General features: G+C 44.0%; 1 protein-coding gene across 1 annotated transcript in view; it reads left to right on the top strand.

Annotated features, from left to right (window-relative positions):
- SMARCA5 (SNF2 related chromatin remodeling ATPase 5) overlaps positions 1–20,361 on the top strand; it is a 105,691-nt gene that overhangs the window by 36,983 nt on the left and 48,347 nt on the right. The window contains exons 8-10 of the mRNA XM_073604396.1: positions 4,399–4,530; positions 4,652–4,720; positions 16,348–16,457. Coding sequence (XP_073460497.1) covers positions 4,399–4,530; positions 4,652–4,720; positions 16,348–16,457 — 311 coding nt within the window. The remainder of the gene's footprint in view (positions 1–4,398; positions 4,531–4,651; positions 4,721–16,347; positions 16,458–20,361) is intronic.

Genomic DNA, 20,361 nt, shown 5'->3' on the forward strand with positions numbered 1-20,361 from the left:
TGATGTCTATAAACAGAGTAACTGGACGTGTGATGTCCAGCGGACATTGTGCCGTTTTAAGCCACATCTGCCCCTATATGTCCCCGAAAATAGCGGTGCCATGTTTTTGGCTGTTTAAACCAGTCACTGTTCCACATGATGTCACATCCTCTTTCACATGTTAAAATGAGGCTTGGAACTCTTGTCCGGGCGCCATTTTGGCAGAACCAAGAAGTAATCCTCCTCTACACATGAAAACGAGGCTTGGAATGCAAGCCCGGGCGCCATTTTGGAGGAACCAGGAAGTAATCTCCATAATTTGCACTTTCAATTAGATGGAGCTGCCACTTGTTATGGGGGTAACCAGTACCTATAAATACTCAGCCAGTACAGTGGTCCAGCACCCCAGATGATGACTTCTAAGTCGAAACGCGTCGGAAGGATATGCTGAGACCACTGTCTTCTTTTATACAAGCGCTTGATTTTACTGCTTAACACGTGAGTGTATTTTCTTTGCTTTTTATGTATTAAAATTTCCATACGGAGTTACACTATATGCCTTCCTCTTTCTTTTAATTATGGGGCTGACTGCCTATATCTACTGAGTCCATCCATACCTTACACTTGTTCGGAGGTCCATCTGGAGGTCATATCTGGATAGAGCATCTGATCCCCTTGGTATATTATACCACAAAGCTTGATTGACTCACTAGGTGTACACCTATTTGAGTTCAATCCCTCTGGTAAGCAGCTTCTGGTGTCTTTGGTGGTGGACCCACTATTAACTGTTATTACATCATACTTATTTGAAGTTAAAGACTGTCACTATATTATATCCACATGTGGTTGAGGATTATCATCACACATGACTGAAGCTTGTCACTGACTTTTTCCTTTTTTGGACATCACACGTCCAGTTACTCTGTTTATAGACATCACATGTCATAATAGAGGACTGCTTGGAGTATTTTTGAGCACATCATTTATTATTCAAGTTTTCTGTACTAATATTATTTGTCATGGTTTATATGATCACATAAGCGCTGCACATTTCACCCTATTTGTCATTTTTGCAACTTTATCCACTGCTGTGCTGGCTGCTTTAGTTTTTTTTTTTTTTTTGAGACAGCGCGGTATATATTTGTTTATAACTCCTTTTCAAGGAACCAAAAGTAATTGGACAATTCAATCAAAAGCTGTTTCATGACCAGGTGTGGGCTACTCCTTTGTTATTTCTATATCAATTAAGCAGGTAGAAGGTCTAGAGTTGATTCTAAAGCCGTGTACACACAATGCGATTGTTGGCCAACCAAGCGTCTGTTTTTTGTCAAAAGGGCGTGTGCCTGGATCTTGTCTTGCATACTAATGGTACACAATTGTCGGCCAACACGAACGTGGCGTACTACAAAGAATTTCAGCTCTTGAGCACCACCCTTTGGACCCCTTCTGCCAAGAAAACCATCAGAAATTCTGACAACCAACCATTGTCCGCCGAAAATTTACCAGCATGTCATCCAACATTTGTTGGCAGAAAGTTTGACAACAATTGTCAAAAGGAGCGTACTGTCTGTCAGATTTTAAGACAACAGTCTGTCAACAGACAATCCCCTACCAACAATCTGATCGTGTATACGAGACTTTAGTGTGGTATTTGCATCTGGGGTCTATTGCTGTGAACCTACATCTTGCGTTCAAAGGAGCTGTCCATACAAGTGAAACATGTCATTGTAAGGCTTCATAAACAAAACAAATCCATCAGAGATGGCAACATTAGGAGTGGCCAAATCAACAGTTTATTACATTCTGAGGAAAGAAGTACGCACTGGTGAGCTCAGCAACATAAAAGACCTAGATGTCCACAGAAGACAACAGTGGTGGATGATCGCAGGATCCTCTCTATGGTAAAGAAAACCCATTCACAACATCCAGGCAAGTGAAGGACACTCTCTCCAGGAGGTGGGCGTATCATTTATAACCACTTACCGACCGCCGCACGACGATGTACATCCAAACTTTGGCGGCGGATATCGTTATGGCAGCAGCTAGCTGCCATAACCCCGGTATCCCCGTTTTCGTGCGGCGGCCGGCTTTCAGATAAAAGTGGTCCCTGCGGCGGATTCGTCGCGAGATCACTTTTATCGGTGGCGGGAGAGGGGGTACCCCCTTTCTGCCGCGATCCGGTGCCCTCCGCCGCTTACCGGAGCTGTCGGTAGCGGCGGAGGCAATCTCGTCCTCTGTGGTGTGTCAGACGAGTGAGGCTAAGATGGCGCCCACTCGTCTCCATGTCACTGCTGGGCGGAAGCGACGTCAAAATGTCACTTCCGTCCACGCCTCTTAAAGGCACATTTTTTCAAATGTCATTTTTTTTTTTTTTTTTTTTTTTTATTGCATTTTAGTGTAAATCTGAGATCTGAGGTCTTTTTGACCCCAGATCTCATATTTAAGAGGTCCTGCCATGCTTTTTTCTATTACAAGGGATGTTTACATCCCTTGTAATAGGAATAAAAGTGACACCATTTTTTTTTTTTTAAACGGTGTAAAAATAAATAAAATATTGTAAAATTAAAAAAAAAAAAAATTGTTTTTTTTTTAAACCCCCCCCCCCCCCCGTCCCGACGAGCTCGCGCGCAGAAGTGAATGCATACATGAGTAGCGCCCGCATATGAAAACGGTGGTCAAACCACATATGTGAGGTATCGCAGCGACCGGTAGAGCGAGAGAAATAGCCCTAGACCTCCTCTGTACCGCAAAATATGCAACCTGTAGAATTTTTTTAAACGTTGCCTATGGAGATTTTTGAGGGTAAAAGTTTGACGCCATTCCACGAGCTGGCGCAATTTTCAAGCGTGACATGTTGGGTATCAATTTACTTGGTGTAACATTATATTTCACAGTATAAAAAAAAATTGGGCTAACTTTACTGTTTTATTTTTTTTTTATTCAAAAAAGTGAAATTTTTTCCAAAAAAAAGTGCGCTTTTAAGACCGCTGCGCAAATACGGTGCAAAAAAAGTATTGCAACGACTGCCATTTTATTCTCTAGGGTGTTAGAACCCCCAAACATTATATATGGTTTTTCTTCTAAGTAATTTTCTAGCAAAAAAAACTGTTTTAACATGTAAACACCTAAAATCCGAAACGAGGCTGGTCCTTAAGTGGTTAAAGTCTACAATCAAGAGAAGACTTCACGAGCAAATACAGAGGGTCCACCACAAGGTGCAAACCATTCATAAACCTGAAGAATAGAAAAGCCAAATTGGTTTTTGCCAAAAAACATCTAGAAAAGACCAGTTCTGGAAAAGCATTCTTTGTATAGATGAAACTAAGATTATTCTGTACCGGAATGACGGGACAGCTCATGATCCAAAGCACACTACGTCCTCTATAAAACATGGTGTATCTTGCAGTGTGATGGCATGCATGGATTCCAGTGACACTGGGTCATTGTTTATTGATGTGACAGAAGCAGCCGGATGAATTCTGCAGTGTTTTAGAGATATACTGTCAGCCCAGATTCAGTCAAATGCTGCGAAGTTGATTGGTGCTTTACAGTTCAAATTGACAATGATCCAAAACACACTGCAAAAGCAACCCAGAAACTTTTGAAGGAAAAATGGAATATTCTGCAATGGCCAAGTCAATCACCTGATCTCAACCCAATTGAGCATACATTTCACTTGCTGAAGGCAAAATGAAAGGCAGAAAGAGCCACAAACAAAACTGAAGCCCGCTGCAGTTAGAGCCTGGCAAAGCATCAGAAAGGAGGAAACCCAGTCTTTGGGTAATGTCCATGGGTTTCAGACTTCAGGGAGTCATTGCCAGTAAAGGATTCCCAACAAATATTTTAAAATGAACATTTTATTTATGATTTTATTCATTTGTCCAATTACATTTGAGCCCCTGAAAATAGGGGGACTGTGTATTAAAAATGGTTGCCGTTCCTAAAATTTGTAATTGATATTTGTTCAACCCCTTGAATTAAAAGCTGAAAGTCTGCACTTCAAATTCATTTGGATTATGTAATTTTAATTTTTATTTCTGGTGGCATACAGACCCAAAAGTATGAAAATTGTGCCTGTGTCCAAGGGAGAGAGAGATCCTAACTGTGTGTGTGTGTGTGTGTGTGTGTGTGTGTGTGGATAGATAGATAGAGATATAGATATGTATAGATAGAGAGATATATATATATATATATATATATATATATATATATATATATATATATATATATATATATATATATATATATATATATATATATATATGATAGATATTTATTTATTTTGATTGAGGGGTTCTGACTTGGTACACAAGAGTTTTCTGAGTGGTTCTGTTGGGTCTTTCTGGCTAGATCTGTTGAGTGCAAATTAATTGGTATGCTATCTGCATTTCATCTGACATGTATATATTTTTATTTCAGTTGTCTGAAATTGTGAGGGAGTTCAAGACGACTAACCGCCTCCTCCTAACAGGAACCCCTCTTCAGAATAATTTGCATGAACTTTGGGCTCTTTTGAATTTTCTTTTGCCTGATGTCTTTAACTCTTCAGAGGTAAGCTGTGTCTGGCAGATGGGTGGAGTGGGCAAGTCCAGTGTGCAAGTTGAGGAGATATGGAAGAATACTGGTACACCTGTATCTTCCCATTACTCAATGTCTCTTTTTTTTGTTCTAGGATTTTGACTCCTGGTTTGATACCAATAACTGTCTTGGAGATCAGAAACTGGTGGAACGTCTTCATTTGGTAATTGACTTTAAGGGGAAATTGTGTGTGTTTTAAGGAAGAAAAAACTTTTAACACGCAACAATTATAGAACACTTTTCAGTGTTTATTTTAAATGGGGTTACTAATGCTAGCTCTGCTTCCTGCTGCTTGAACCTCTATCTTTAGAACGTTATTGTAATGCCTATGATTTCTTATTTCTCTGTGAATGTTGGATTTTACTGTTGCCTGCAGGAGGATTAGGCAAACAGTGCTAGCCCTATATAAACTTTTTCTGCACCCAGAACACCTCAGATAAGTGTGTGTTTTGTCTAATTTAGAAAGTAGCACTTTTATTTTTAATTTTATTTTCTTCATTGAAGTTTACGACCTGCTGCTCAGCTGGTTTCTATATGCAGCTATCAAGAATAGTGTTTTCTCAGTATTGGCTTTGAATGCTGGAACAATCTAGACTGGATGATTATTGCATTGTCATGTTGGCTGCAGAGCGTTTTCTGCATCCAGAGACCTACACATCCCCAGGTTGTTGCCCCTGTTTCTCAAGATTCACATGGTCAGTAGGCCATTTGCACTGAGCGCTGCCAGATCCTTGACACAATGGGAATAGTCCTGCTTTCCCTGGTAGCGCTAGTTTTCAGTCACTAATGGTCCTGCTGCTGCCTGCATTGCGCTCTCTGAAGTGATTGACACTGCCAACCTGGACTTTTTGTTTTTTATGCAATCTATGCTGTCCTCTGATTTTTCTTAGCTCCACTGGGCATGGGCCTCCCCTCAGGTTTCTCCCAGGATTTCACAGCAGTTATGCAGGGTTTTCTAAGCCAGATAGCAACTTTAATTGCTGTACGCTAAGGTCAACAGGCTTCACTTAACTGCAGTCTCTGAGCTCTCAGCTGCTGAGGCTCTGTCTGATGCTGAGTGTCTTAGGTTTTTAACTGAAGACCCTGTAGTGAAGTTGCTATCCTCCTATTAAACCCATATTTAGAGACCATCTCAGCTCTTGACGCGGCTTGCACCACTTTAAAATTGAGCTAGACTACAGCTTCTACTACCACTGCTGTTCTCTAGACTCTCATCTAGAGTCTTCAAGACTTCCAAATTCTTTCTGGTGCGCGTAATTCTGGCAGATCTTTTATTCAGTTTTTGAAGAACCCAGACAGCTTGGTCACCCCCCCCCCCCCCCCAAATAGATAGCAGTGTTGTACCCATTTCAGGTAGATTGAATTTAAAAATTTGGCTGCCACTGTTGTGGACCTGTCCCATCTTAAAGCCTTGACTATTTTTGTGGAGGATACACCTGTGTTTTAGGCCCCATTGAGAAGTATAAATTCTTTCCTTACCATTATTTTGACTCTAGAAATTATGTATGCAATCAACCAAGTCTGCCAAAGCCTCCCATCAGGAAGAATATTTGCCCTTTTTTCGACATCAAGGATGCATACTTGCATGTCCCCATATTTTCACCACATCAGAAAATCTTTATTTCTTTATCATACATCAGGGGACACAGAGCCACAGTAATAACTGTATGGGTTATATGGCACCTTCAGGTGATGGACACTGACACACCCTAAACAGGAAGTTCATTTCCCCATACAACCCCTCCCCTTACCGGGAGTACCTCAGTTTTTTTGCCAGCGTCTTAGGTGTTGGTCATGTGCTGTGCTCTGCTGGAATATTCCTTACTGGGGCAAGCCATGCAACTGGATCCATTCAGATGTCTTTTCCAGACCAAATTGAATGGTACCCGGGCCTCGTGTCCGAAGAAACAAGGTTTTTACCTGTAATGCTTCTCTTATTAGAGAGCTGGACCCCGGGATCCAGTATTTGTTTTTTCAGCCATATTCCTGGCGGGGTGCTTTTTACAGGCCCAGGGCTGTGGATCCCCCGATTAAAAAGGGGCCCCAGTCCCTGAAGGTTTTTAAACGGAGCCCACCGTGAGTGGTGAAGATTGGGCCTGTTATCACAGAACCCTGCAGCTGGATAAGGTAAGGGAGATTCCTAAGGAATTGTTCTAATTCTTGTGGGTTTTTCTCCTTTTAAGTAAATGTTGTCATGCCTATAGTCGCCACTGGGGGCTGTCAAGAGCACGTACCTGTTCCATGCTTGTCAGTCTCGCTCTGTGTACAAGCTGCACGCTTCCTCCGGCCCAAGCTCCAGGTAAAGACGTTGGAAAGGGTTTTTTTCTCTCCTAGGAATGTCCCCCCACCTGGATAGCTTTTTTTCAGGCAGAGGGAGCATGGTGTCAGACGGCGCTGCTCCCGCTGCCATTATGGCAGTTCCCTTCGGCAGCTGCTCTCAACCATCCCAGTCCTCCATGCGGTCCGGTCAGGATCAGAGCCCGCTCGCGCAGGAAAACTATCCATTTTAAAATAGCTGGGGTGGCGAGGTTTGTGGTCGGAGGAAGGGGGCAAGGCTTAGCGGTGTTGGGGTGCTTCAGCGTCCACAACGCGGGCTGTATAGCTATAAAATGCACCTTTTTTCAGGTACATACAGCTAAAGGAGGAACACAGAGCGGACGGGTGGCATTTGAGTGGGTGACAAAGGCATTCCCAGGCACATTTTACTTAAGCAAGCTGAGCTTAATGGCAGCAGCAGTTGCTGGACTATTGCTCAGCAGTGGGTGCATTTTTTTGGGCAGTACCTCTGCGTTTGTGCTCAGCACTATGACCAGAGGAGGTGGTTCAAATGCCACAAAAACCAAGGACACAAAGGGGTCGTCCTAAGGACCCTCCCTATGCAACACCATCCCGATCTAAGGAGGCTGGTCAGAGTAAGCCATCGGGGTCATCAGAGGTTGGAATTGCTTCAGACACTTCAGCCCCTGTCTGTATAACTGAGCAGGCTTTCTCCTCAGCTATGAGTGGTTTAGAGGAAAGATTAGTGGCTTTAACCGCGTCTTCAAAGAGTGGAAGAAAATGCATTAGGTTCCCTTCTACCACCTAGGATCCTCAAACGGAGGAACTGTGGGAGGGGGAAGATGGCTCCCCCTCAGGGGACCATGAACAGGCTGATGATTCCTCTTCCGAGGAATCAAGTGGGGAAGGACCTTCTTCAGCTTCACATGCTGAGAAGTTGCTAGCGCATTCTCTTACTGAAATGGTCAGCTCCACAATTAGGCTACCCTTAACGGAGTCGGTTGAAGAGCCCACTTCCTTTTTTGGGTTCACTAAAACCTCCGTAAGCCTTGCGTGCCTTTCCTGTCCATTCATTACTAGAAAAGCTTATGTATTCTAGGGGGATGTATTATGTATTCTGAGTGGGATCACCCAGATAAGCACTTTTTCCCTCCTAAAAAGTTTTCAACACTTTAACTTATGGAGGAAAAATTCACTAAGATGTGAAGTATACCAGCAATTGATGCTGCTATATCCTCTGAATAAAAGTTTGACTTGTCCGGTTGACAAAGCACAAATGCTTAGGGATCCAACTGATAAAAATTGGAATTCCTGTTAACATTTTCTCCTTGGCAGGTTCCGTGGCTCAACCTGCAGTGGCGGCAATTTGGGTATGTCAGTCCTTGAGAGACCATTTGAAACAGGTAATCAAGGTGTTCCCTGAACAGCAGGCCCAGGAATTAGCTGAGCTGCCAGCGGCTTTGTGTTTTGCAATTGACGCAATCAGAGATTCTATTCTTCAAACCTCTCGCCTTACGCTTGGGTTGGTACGTATGCGTAGAATCTTATGGTTGAAAAGTTAGTCAGCCGAAGCTCTATGCAAAAAGCTCCTGGCTGTTTTTTTTTTTTTCCGCGGTGAAAAGCTGTTTGGGGAGGATTTGGATAAATATATCCAAAAAATATCAAGTGGGAAAAGTACCCTTTTGCCAGTTAAAGAGTAAACGTCCCTCGTTTAAATGGATTCTCCAGTGCCAGGGGCATCAGCCTCCAGGCAATCGCGACGGCCTCTACCATCAGATTCAAGAGGTAAACCTCGGGGGCAAAAGTCCTGGGGGAGGAAACCCACAAGACAGAACACTAAAGCCTCTTTATGAAGGGGTGCCCCTGCTCGCTCGAGTGGGGGGAAGACTTCTGCAGTTCTCAAAGGTTTTGCAAGAGGAATTTTGGCACAGATGGGTGGTCTCCACAATAGCTCTAGGTTACAAACTAAGTTCTGAGAATTCCCATCTCTTCGTTTTCCTCAGGTCAAATGCCCCCAAAGATCCAGAGAAAAAAGTCTCTATCTAGCATTAGACCAACTTTTGTTGCAAATAGTGATCATGGTGGTCCCATGGATAAGCAGGGGTTGGGGTTTTATTCAAACCTTTTCACGGTACTAAAACCAAATGGGGATGTCAGATCCATTCTAGATCTCAAAGATCTAAACCGGTTCTGAAGATTCGCTTTATTCGCATGGAATCAATCCGATCAGTAGTCTCCATCCTACAAGGGGGAGAGCTTCTGGCATCAATCGACATCAAGGATGCATACCTGCATGTCCCTATTTTTGCCGCTCACCAGAAATATCTGCGTTTAGAAGTAGAAAAACTTCATTTTCAGTTTGTAGCCTTGCCTTTCGGTCTAGCTACTGCACCTCGGGTGTTTACAAAACTTCTGGCCCTTCCTCTGGCCAGATTAAGGACTCAAGGTATAACAATAATAGCATACCTGGAAGACCTGCTCTTGATAGACCTGTCAGTAGTCCGCTTGGACCAAAGCATGGTCACCACAGTCAGCTACCTGCAATACCTAGGTTGGGTCCTCAACCTAGAGAAATCTTCTTTAAAGCCAGTAAGAAGATCAGAGTACTTTTGGGTTTGGTCATAGATACAGCCCAGAAGGTGGTGTTTTTACGCCAGGCAAAGATCAGCGCCATAAAGGAGCTGGTTCAGGGAATCTGGGCAAAGAAGGGTCTCTCCATTCGCCTTTGTATGAGGTTATTGGGAAGATGGTGGCTTCATTTGAAGCAGTTCCCTATGCTCGGTTCCATTCGAGACTGCTGCAAAACATTATCCTATCGGCCTGGAACAAGATGATTCAGGCACTAGATTTTCCAATGCATTTGTCACCAAAAGTGCCCCAGAACCTCAGTTGGTGGAAGATATCTGAGAATCTGCAGAAGGTGAAATCCTCCTTACCGGTTACCTGGAAGGTGGTAACAGATGCCAGCCTGTTAGGTTGGGGTGCAGTCCTGGAAGAAGCGTCTGTCCACGGGATATGGTCCAGAACCAAAAGGACCTTGCCCATCAACATTCTAGAGATTAGCCCTAAGGACCTGGACATTCAGGTTGCAGTATTCTCCTATCAGGTTTGAATCCGACAGTGCCACAGCATGCGGAACAGATGCGTTCCGTGGGATCAGTTCTCACTGATTTATGCATTCCCTCCTATCCTGCTGCTACCTCGACTTCTTCGCAGGATCAAGCGGGAAAGGAAGTTGGTAGTTCTTGTGGCCTCATTGTGGCCCAGAAGATCTTGGTATGCAGAAATAGTAAAGATGGTGGTAGGGGCCCCATGGCCCCTACCACCATGTCCAGACCTGCTATCGCAGGGACCAGTGTTTCATCCTACTTTACAAATGCTAAATTTAATAGTTTGGCTATTGAAACCCACATTCTAAAGAATCGTGGGCTTTCAGGCTCAGTGATACCTACCTTGATTAATGCAAGGAGGCCAGCTTCCAGAGTCCTTTATTAGAGTCTGGATGGCATATGTTTCTTGGTGTAAATCCAGGGGTTGGCATCCTAGGAAGTATGTCATGGGTAGAATTCTTGCCTTTTTGCAAATGGGGCTAGAGCTGAAACTGGCCTTGAGTACTATCTAGGGCCAGGTCTCGGCCTTATCAGTATTGTTTCAACGTCCGCTTGCTTCGCATTCTTTGGTCCGAAGCTTTACACAGGGGATAACGCGGCTTAATCCACCGGTTGGAGCACCCCTTGGACTTGAATTTAGTTCTGTCGGCGTTACAGAAACAGCCTTTTGAGCCGATACAACATATTCCTTTGGTCTTTTTGACAAGGAAGCTAGTTTTTCTGGTAGCCATTTCTTCTGCAAGAAGGGTATCAGAGTTGGTGGCTCTTTCTTGTAAAGAGCCATATTTAATCGTTCACAAGCATAGAGTAGTATTGCGTCCTCATCCTAGCTTTCTGCCAAAGGTGGTTTCAGGTTTTCACCTAAACCAGGATATTGTTTTACCTTCATTTTTTCCAGAACCCTATTCCAAGGAAGAAAAGTCACTACATTCTTTGGATGTAGTAAGAGCAGTCAAGATCTATTTGAAGGTGACTGCTCAGATTCTGAAAACAGATGTTTTGTTCGTGTTGCTTGAAGGTCCTAGGAAAGGACAAGCAGCATCAAAATCCACTATTGCCAAATGGATTCGGCAGATAATTTATTCAAGCATATGGCTTGAAGAGGAAAGTTCCACCTTTTCAGGTTAAAGCGCACTCCACCAGGGCTGTTAGTGCTTTGTGGGCAGTGCATCACCAAGCCTCCATGGCTCAAATCTGCAAGGCCGCAACTTGGTCTTCAGTCCATACATTCACCAGATTCTATCAGGTGGATGTAAGTAGGCACGAGGATATCGCCTTTGGGCGCAGTGTGCTGCAGGCAGCAGTATAGGTCCTCAGGTCTGATTGCACTCTACTTTTGTTTGTTTCCCCTCCCCCTCAGGTGGCATTGCTCTAGGACATCCCATACAGTTATTACTGTGGCTCTGTGTCCTGTGATGTACGATAAAGAAAATAGGATTTTTATAACGGCTTACCTGTAAAATCCTTTTCTTGGAGTACATCACGGGACACAGGTCCCTTCCCTCTTTCTGGTTACACGTGTATTGCTTTGCTACAAAACTGAGTTACTCCCGGTAAGGGGAGGGGTTATATGGGGAATTGAACTTCCTGTTTAGGGTGTGCCAGTGTCCATCACCTGAAGGTGCCATATAACCCATACAGTTATTACTGTGGCTCTGTGTCCCGTGATGTACTCCAAGAAAAGGATTTTACAGGTAAGCTGTTATTTTGCAGTTCTTCTCTTCTACGCTTCAAGTATTCACCGTTTTTATTGGCCCCTGTGCAACCCTGCTTTACTCCCAGAGTATGTCCATTGTGTGCTATCTGGATGACCTCCTGTTAAGGGAACTGTCTGCGCAAGTCCTGACAACAGAATCTGAACTGTCCAGATTTATGGTGGTTTGGCTGGGTCCTGGATCTTCAGATGTCAGCGATGGAACTGTCTTTTTTTGCTTGCAGTATCTAGGTCTTACCCTACACACAACTCAATCCAGAGTTTTCCTTAGGAAAAGCTTTTAATGGCTCACTCACGCCAGCTGTGCTGGACCTGGTAAACTTTAATCACTTCCAGCCCGGCCTATAGCAAAATGACAGCTGGGAAGTGGTTCAGTTATCCTGACTGAGCGTCATATGACGTCCAGCAGGATAAGCTGCGATCGCAGGGACGCGCTGCGAACTGTGTATTGTCAGTCTGACAGATGCTCTTTACCACATGATCTGCTGTGTCCAATCGCAGCTCATCAGTGTAAATAGGAAAAGACGTGTATTGGCTTTTCCTGTACTCGCGGTGACAGACGCGAGTAGAAGAGAGCTGATCGGCTGCTCTCCTGACAGGGGGTCTGTACTGATTTTCAGTGCAGCACCCTCAACCTGAGAATGCCCACCCATGACCCACCAGGTAAGCCTACCAGGCATGGAAATCAATGCCCATTAGGGATGGCACTCTGTGCCCATCAGTAATGCCTGCCAGCGCCTCTGATCAGTGCTGATCTGCGCCATCTATTAGTGCTGTAGGTCAGTTCTACCTATCGGTGCTGCATATAAGTGCCACCTCAGTACTGCCTCATCAGTGAAGGAGAAAACATACTTATTTACAAAGTTTTTTTTTTTTAAATTTGTAGTGCAAAAAATAAAAACCCCAGAGGTGATCAAACACCCCCAAAAGAAAGCTCTATTTGTGGGGGAAAAAAAATGGGTACAGCGTCGCAAGACGCAAAAACAGATGTATTCATTTGTAGTCGGCACATAAATGGTCAAGGTTTTAAGATGGGACAGATCCACAACAGTGGCAGCTGGAACTGGTAAAACTTTAAATACAAAAATAGAGATAGTGGGAATTTATTATACCTGCTGTAAAAATATATGATCCCAGTGGCAAAAATTGCCACCAAGACTCTGCAGTCAAACAACCATGGTAAACTTTCCAAGTGCAAGGCAAAAAGTCTTTCTATGAGGGTAGTTATGGTTGTGTTAAAAAATAAAGTACTGCATGTGGTACAGTTATGGTAGTTTTTTTGTTTTTTTCATATTGGGTTGTGATGCAAACTACTGCATCACAATACTGTTGAGCTGAGTGAAATGACACTTGTGACATTTCAGTAAAGTACTAACAAAGTAAATGGTGCAATGTCGTGGGTTCAGTGCATGCACACCAGCAGCTGGTGATTGCTGGTGAGAGTTAGCACTAACTCTGTATGCTTGGGCTCAGGAACAGTCCTTGAGCTTCAGGCATTATGGTTATCCTGGCAATGCTTAACTCAACTGGAGGGTCGAACAGTCCAGATTCAGCTGGTAAACACCTTGGAAGTGACATAGATCAATCATTATTAGGGAACCAGAAGTCTTGCAATGGTAAGGGTAGAAGGGATTCTGTCGGGGCAGAGCCATGTTCTGGCCTTATCCACCATTTACATCCCAAGCTCAGGCAGGTGGGATTACCTCAGTTAGCAATGCCTGGACCTGAGGGAATGGTCCCCTATAGTGGACATCAACAGGACAGGTTGGTCCAGAATCTGTTGGCTCTATGGGATCAGTACAACCTTTTTTTTTTTTTTTTTTTTTTTTTTTGCCAGTGTTCCATACTCCACCTCCTGTAGGTGGTGTATTGTAACCCAACATTTCTGGTGTCTCAATGAACTGCAAGAAATGGCTTTTACAGTAAGTGCAAAAATCCCAATTTTCAAAATTTTTTAATTCTCCAGAGGTATAAAACTTTTTGGTGATTTCATCTTCGGCATATAACAGTTGTAACTTTACAGTAGTAGAGTCTTCAAAACTGATCTCCACTTTCTTGAATAGCTTGTTTGGGCCAAGCTGGTCCAAACTATTGATTACACGAACAGGTGTGCTGTATTAACTGGTTTAGCTACATATAGTATACAACACTATGATCCTGCATTCAAATGGGAGCTTCCTGTCTTGCTCCAAGCCAAAAAAAAGAATTGAGCTGAGCACCCCTCAGCCTAAGGCCCCTTTCACACTGGGGGGGGGGGGGGGGGCGGCGTCGGCGGTAAAACTGTGCTATTTTTAGCACCGCTTTGCTGTCCTTTTAGCAGCGGTATTCGGTTTTAACCCCCCTGCTAGCGGCCGAGAGGGTTAAAACCACCACAAACCGCTCCAAAGATGCTGCTAGCAGGACTTTTTTTTTTTTTTTTTTTTTACCGTCCTGCTAGCGCACCGCACCAGTGTGAAAGCCCTCGGGGCTTTCACACTGGAGACACAGCATCAGCTCTCTTTCAGGGCGCTATTTTTAGCGCTAAAGCGCCCCCAGTGTGAAAAGGGTCTAAGTCAGAAATCGTGGTGTCATCTGTCTGCCTCTCCACCTCAGCGGAAGCTTTTTGTATTTATTCATACAATACAAAGCTGCATGTCAATAGCTGAGCAGCGCTCGGCCCAACTATTTTAGCTTGAACTGAGACAGGAAGTTCCCATCCCACTGCTGGTACACAGCTGAGGCTACGTACAATTCAACACACCCACCAAGCATACCTGTGCGTGCAGTAAATAGCTCGTTCGGGCCAACTGTACCTAAATAAGCTATTTAAAGGGCCATTAACCACATAAGGCCCGGAAGGCTTTGCCCCCTAACCGCATGCCGACCAGCCGCCACAGTTGTACTGCAGTAACATGGCTCGGCTGCACGAATCGCCGTCATGTTATGTCGGTTTTGCGCATACCAATCAATATATACGCTTATTGCCCTTTTTATTTTTTTCAAAAAATATGTAGAAGAATTCGTATCGACCTAAACTGAGGAGAAAATGTGTGTGTGTGTGTGTGTGTATGTATGTATGTATGTGTATATATATATATATTAGTAAAAAATTGCCGCAATTTTTTTGTTTTATAGCGCAAAAAATAAAAACCACAGAGGTGATCAAATACCACCAAAAGAAAGCTCTATTTGTGGGAAAAAAGGATGTCAATTCTGATTGGGCGCAACGTCGCACGACCGCGCAATTGTCAGTTAAAACAGTGCCGAATCGCAAAGTGCTCTGGTCAGGAAGGGGGTAAAATCTTCCGGGGCTGAAGTGGTTAATGACCAGGCCATTTTTTGCGATACGGCACTGCGTCGCTTTAACTGACAATTGTGCAACATATCCAAACAAAACTTATGTCCCTTTTTTTTCCCCACAAATAGAGCTTTATTTTGGTGGTATTTGATCACCTCTGCGGTTTTTATTTTTTGCTCTATAAAAAAAAAAAATTTTACTTTTTGCTATAATAATCAAAACAAATCTGTAAAAAAACGAATTTCTAAATCAGTTTAGGCCAATATGTATTCATTTTTGGTAAAACACAAAGCTATATTGGTTTGTGCAAAAGTTAGCGCGTCTTCAAAATAGGTTATAGATTTTTATGGCATTTTTATTTTTTTAATTTTTTTTTTACTAGTAATGGTGGCGATCTGCGGTTTTAGCAGGATTGCGACAGGCAGATCAGACACTTTTTTTGACACTTTTTTTGGGACCAATGACATTTATACAGCGATCAGAGCTAAAAATAGCCACAGATTACTGTATAAATGTCACTGGCAGGGAAGGGGTTAACACTAGGGGGTGGTCAAGGGGTTAAGTGTTCCCTAGGGAGGTGTTTCTTACTGGGGGCAGTGTACTGACTGGAGGAGAGAAATCACTGTTCCTAATCCCTAGGAACAGCAGATCTCTCTACCCCCTGTCAGAACAGGGATCTGTTTACATACACAGACCCCCATTCTGGCTCTCTGTGGAGTGATCGCAGGTGGCCGGCGGAAATCGCGGCCGCCGGCCACGCACATCGGTTCAGGTGTTCTGCCGAGAAAGTTCCTCTCGGCGGATAAGGACCCCCCCCCACCCCTACTGCGCAGGCTCAGCGCTTGCGCAGTAGGAGCCGGCGGAAATGGCCAAAGCCAAATAGAATAGAAATCAGCTGTACACGGCGCCTGTAAGAGGGCCCCTCGCTGGCTCACCACGCTTCGGGCGTGGCCTCGCTTCGCTCGGCACTTTATTATTCTCGCTCTAAGTCCACTTGGATGGTGGGGCTTGAACCTGGACCTAGGGCGCATTCGCCATGTACAGCTGATTGAAGTTTTTCAGCTTCGGCTATTTTCGGCGGCTCCTAGTCCTTCGTACTGCGCAAGCGCTGCGCCTGCGCAGTACAGGGGGGTCCTTATCCGCCGGGGGAACTTTCTCGGCAAGACACCGGCGCCACGGGCACCCCCTATCGCTTTTGCAGCACCCGACGTACACCTACAGTGATTTACGCAGCCGTGACAACCTGCCGCAGTATGACTGCAGCTGGTCGGCAAGCGGTTAAAGCTGGTGAGCTGCTTTAAAGTAACCACCACTGCAATAACTCCAAACTAAATACAAACATGAACTTGCTCATGCAAAGTGTTTTTCCCTTAGCTTGTGTTCATTAGTAAACAATTACTACTTGTTTGTAGGTGTTGAGGCCGTTCCTCCTCCGTCGTATTAAGGCTGATGTGGAGAAAAGCCTTCCTCCCAAGAAAGAAGTTAAAATCTATATTGGCCTTAGTAAGATGCAAAGAGAGTGGTAAGTTTCTGTAATGTTGCTTAAACTCAATGTTTCCTTCACTTATGTTTAATTTCTGGTTAAGCTGTCATCTTTGGTTTTGTTATGGTCCTTTACCTTCTATGGTAGAATTAACAGCAGTAAAAAAAAATCTTTTAACTATTTCCGGTCTGGGCCAATTCTGACATTTCTCTCATACATGCTAAAATCAGGATATTTTTTTTTTTGCTAATGAATTTTTGTGCACACAATAGAATACCCAATTGTTTGTTAAAATAAAATATAAGATGTCAGGCTTTAAAATTGCACATGCCCACGGAATGGCAACAAACTACAGTACAATACATTTTCCATAGGTGATACTTTAAAAGCCTATAGGCTACTTTCACGCCGCGGCCGTGTTGGCGGTAAAGCCCCGCTCGTTTTAGCAGTGCTTTACAGGTGCTTTTCGTCCGCTAGCGGGGCGCTTTTAACTCCCGCTAGTGGCCGAAGAAGGGGTTAAAAGTGGCTGTGTTGCAGCGCTTCATAAGCGCTGCCAGTTCATTCCTTGATGACCACTGCCCTACACTTTTGATAGCACCTAACTTAAGACGGATGAGCTCTGGTCTTTTTTGATCTCTCCTGGCGATACAGAAGCCCCATCTTCCATCTATCCATACGGTCTTTTGGGAGACCTTAAAGCGGGGGTCCACCTATCTATTGTTTTTTTTTTTTTTTTGGAGTTCATTCACAAACTTTTCTTCTCATGATTATCTACTCACATGTTCTGTGTAATAAGTCCGCCTGTGTCCGATTTCGTTGTAAAGAATAACTTATAAAATTCACTGAAGGCGGTTTCCATCTTCATTGTGGGCATTTGAAGCCCACAAGCATGTATTTCCTGGATGCGGTGAATACTGTGCTCCCAGCATTCACTGAAATGTTGTGGTGATGCTGTTGCACAGTGCATGCTGGGAAGCCTGAGACTAGCTCCCAGGGGACTGTGGGAGGTCTGGGAGAGGCTAGAAACACGCCTACTCCCATGGGAGGAAAACCAGGAAGTGCTAAGAAGATTAGAAAAAAAAAAGGTAATTACGGCGATTTAAATTTTTTTACACAGCATGTCAGCATCTAGGCAAGGAAGAGAATGCATAGAGATAATGTTCAAAATTTGGGTGGAACCCCGCTTTAATTCCCTGGGCCTGGTGAGACCAACGTATTGGTCTTTCTATTCGGTAAGGAGCCAATTTATTCACCTTGGGTGTTCCCTTTTCACTGGATAAGGGATCTTCTCCTCTCATCACGGAAACACATTCCCACTGATGGATTCTTTTTTGAGACTTATTTTATGAGCAATTATAACAATCTTTCTCACCATAATCACTTTAATATTCTATTTATTTTGACATATCTGGTTTAAATTGGCGCTTACATGCGCATACTAATCAAAATATACCTTTCTTCATTGAGTGAATTTTATAGTACTGGTACTTTCACATTTGTTTGTGGGGTCTATTTTCACAGCATGGTAGTTTATATCCATTTGTGGAGTTTATTGATATACTCACTGATATGTTATATATGATTATTTATTATATATTTCACTTCACCATGGCAATCTATTAATAATATTTATCCTATTTAAGCACATAGCGCTACACTGTTATTCTTGTTCATTCTAATGGGCAGGGGCAGTTTAGGAGCGCTGTATACAGTGATCCAAAACCGCCCCAAAGATACGGCTTGCAGGAGTTTTTTCCCCATCCCGCAAGTGCATCGCCCCAGTGTGAAAGCACTCTGCACTCTTTCACACTGGGGTGGCATGGGAGGCAGTTTTCAGGCCGCTAAAATGCCTAAAAACTGCCTTCAGTGTGAAAAGGGTCTTGCAGTTGCTAGACTGCCTGACAACCTAGCGAAGTTTACTGCTGTATGGGATGCCTGGGATGATTACTTAGCCCTGGTTCCCACTGATGCAATGCGGGAAATTCATGGCATCCATGTAATCTGCTGCTGGTGTCAATGCTAGATTTAACGACGCCCCGAAGCAAAATGCGATGCTTTTCAGGTGCAAAAAAAAAGGGTCCTGCACCTTTTTGGTGTGGATGCGATTTTTAGGCATACAAAATGTATAACTTAAATTGCACCGCGCAAACATCGCATGTGATGTGCATAGGAATGCGGTGCGATTCCTGTTGGAATCACTCATGGTTTTCCGCACCACACAAGTGTGAACCCAGATTTAAAAGATAAATTCACTTTTTGTGTAACATGTTACACCCATATTCAGGTTGTACCATGTTACTGTAGTACTGACCCCCACAGCCCCATGATCCCCCGTTGTGACAGCGAGCAATCTTCGCCCACCCGACTTCCCCATTCACTCAGAATACTGTGAATGTGAAAACTGCCTTTGCGGCTGTTGGCTTGTACTGTACGTTTTTGTGTGGGCTGGCCCACTTTGGGATCACTGCTGTGCCTATGTTTTAATTTTTTTTTAATTTTTTTTAAGTGGGACTGTGACATTGCGGCGGACAGATTGGACACTTGACGCTTTTTTTGGGACCGTTGACATTTATACAGCGATCAGAGCTAAAAATAGCCACTGATTACTGTTAACACTAAGGGGCAATCAAGAGGTTAAGTGTTTTTCTAGGAAGGTGTTTCTAACTGTGGGAGGGGTATGGGACTGACAGGGAGTAGAGAGAGAGAGATCTCTGTTCCTGATCACTAGGAACAGCAGATCTCTCTACTTCCCTGTCAGATCTGTTGACAGATCCCCCGTTCTGGCTCTGAGGAATGATCGCTGGTTGCCGGCGGACATCGCTGCCGCCGGCCACGTGTTCCCCCGGCGTCGCGGCGCGTGATGCCCCCCCCCATAGCTCTTAGACCCCTTTCACACTGGGGCACTTTGCAGGCGCTAAAAATAGCACCTGGAACGACCCGCTGCTGTCTCCAATGGCTTTCACACTGGAGCGGTGCGCTGGCAGGACGGTAAAGTCCTGCTAGCAGCATCTTTGGAGTGGTGAAGGAGCTGTGTATTCACTGCTCCTGCCCATTGAAATCAATGGGGCAGCGCGGCAGTAGTGCTTTGCGGTGGTTTTAACCCTTTCTTGGCTGCTAGCAGGTAGGTAAAACCGCCCTGTAGTGGCTGAATACCGCCGCTTAAAATAGCGCCATTTTACCGCCGCCCCAGTGTGAAAGGGGCCTTAAAGTGGCTGTCGTAAACCTGTGGCGATTCGCGCAGCCTTGCCAACCTGCCGCAGTATAATGGCGGCTGGTTGGCAAGCAGTTGAGGTAAAAAAACGTTTTTAGGTTTAGTAACACTTTAAGAGCGGGTTACTTTGAAAGTTGTTTTCTCACTATTTCACGTACTGTCACTTGTGCAATCTCTCAAGCTGAGGTAATTTATGGTAGCTATGGATTGTCTCTCCCAATGTGCAAGTTTAAAAAAAAAAAAAAAAAAGCCTTTTACAGGTTGCCAGGTTAGAGTTAAACAGGTTGTTTGGAGCTAGAATTATTGCTCTCGTGCTGACGTTGCGACAATACCTCTCACGTTTGTGGTGCAATTGCTGTTTACATATATCTGCTAGACCTGTGTGCGCATTTTTGTGGGGGGTAGGGGCATTATAACTTTGATCCTATTTTTATTTACTTTTTTTTAAAATTATTTTTATTTAGTTTTTATACAATACATAATAAAACAAGCCACACAATGTGGACAACTCAACAACTCGACAAAAAAAAAATACAACATAAAAAGTTATCAAATAAACTTGTGATACAACCCCCCAGCTTTGCCCAGACAGGTGCAAAAACATTCCTACCTCCAGCCGGAGGCGGTCTGCCATAGTGCAAGGATACAGGTCTGTGACTCCCCATGTGTTCTATTGGATACCCTCCCATGGAATGGTTACGCTCTCCGCCCCCCCATATTGACATGGTTTAA

The sequence above is a fragment of the Aquarana catesbeiana genome, linkage group LG01, assembly GCF_042186555.1.
Source record: "Aquarana catesbeiana isolate 2022-GZ linkage group LG01, ASM4218655v1, whole genome shotgun sequence".
NCBI classification, from domain to species: Eukaryota; Metazoa; Chordata; class Amphibia; order Anura; family Ranidae; genus Aquarana; species Aquarana catesbeiana.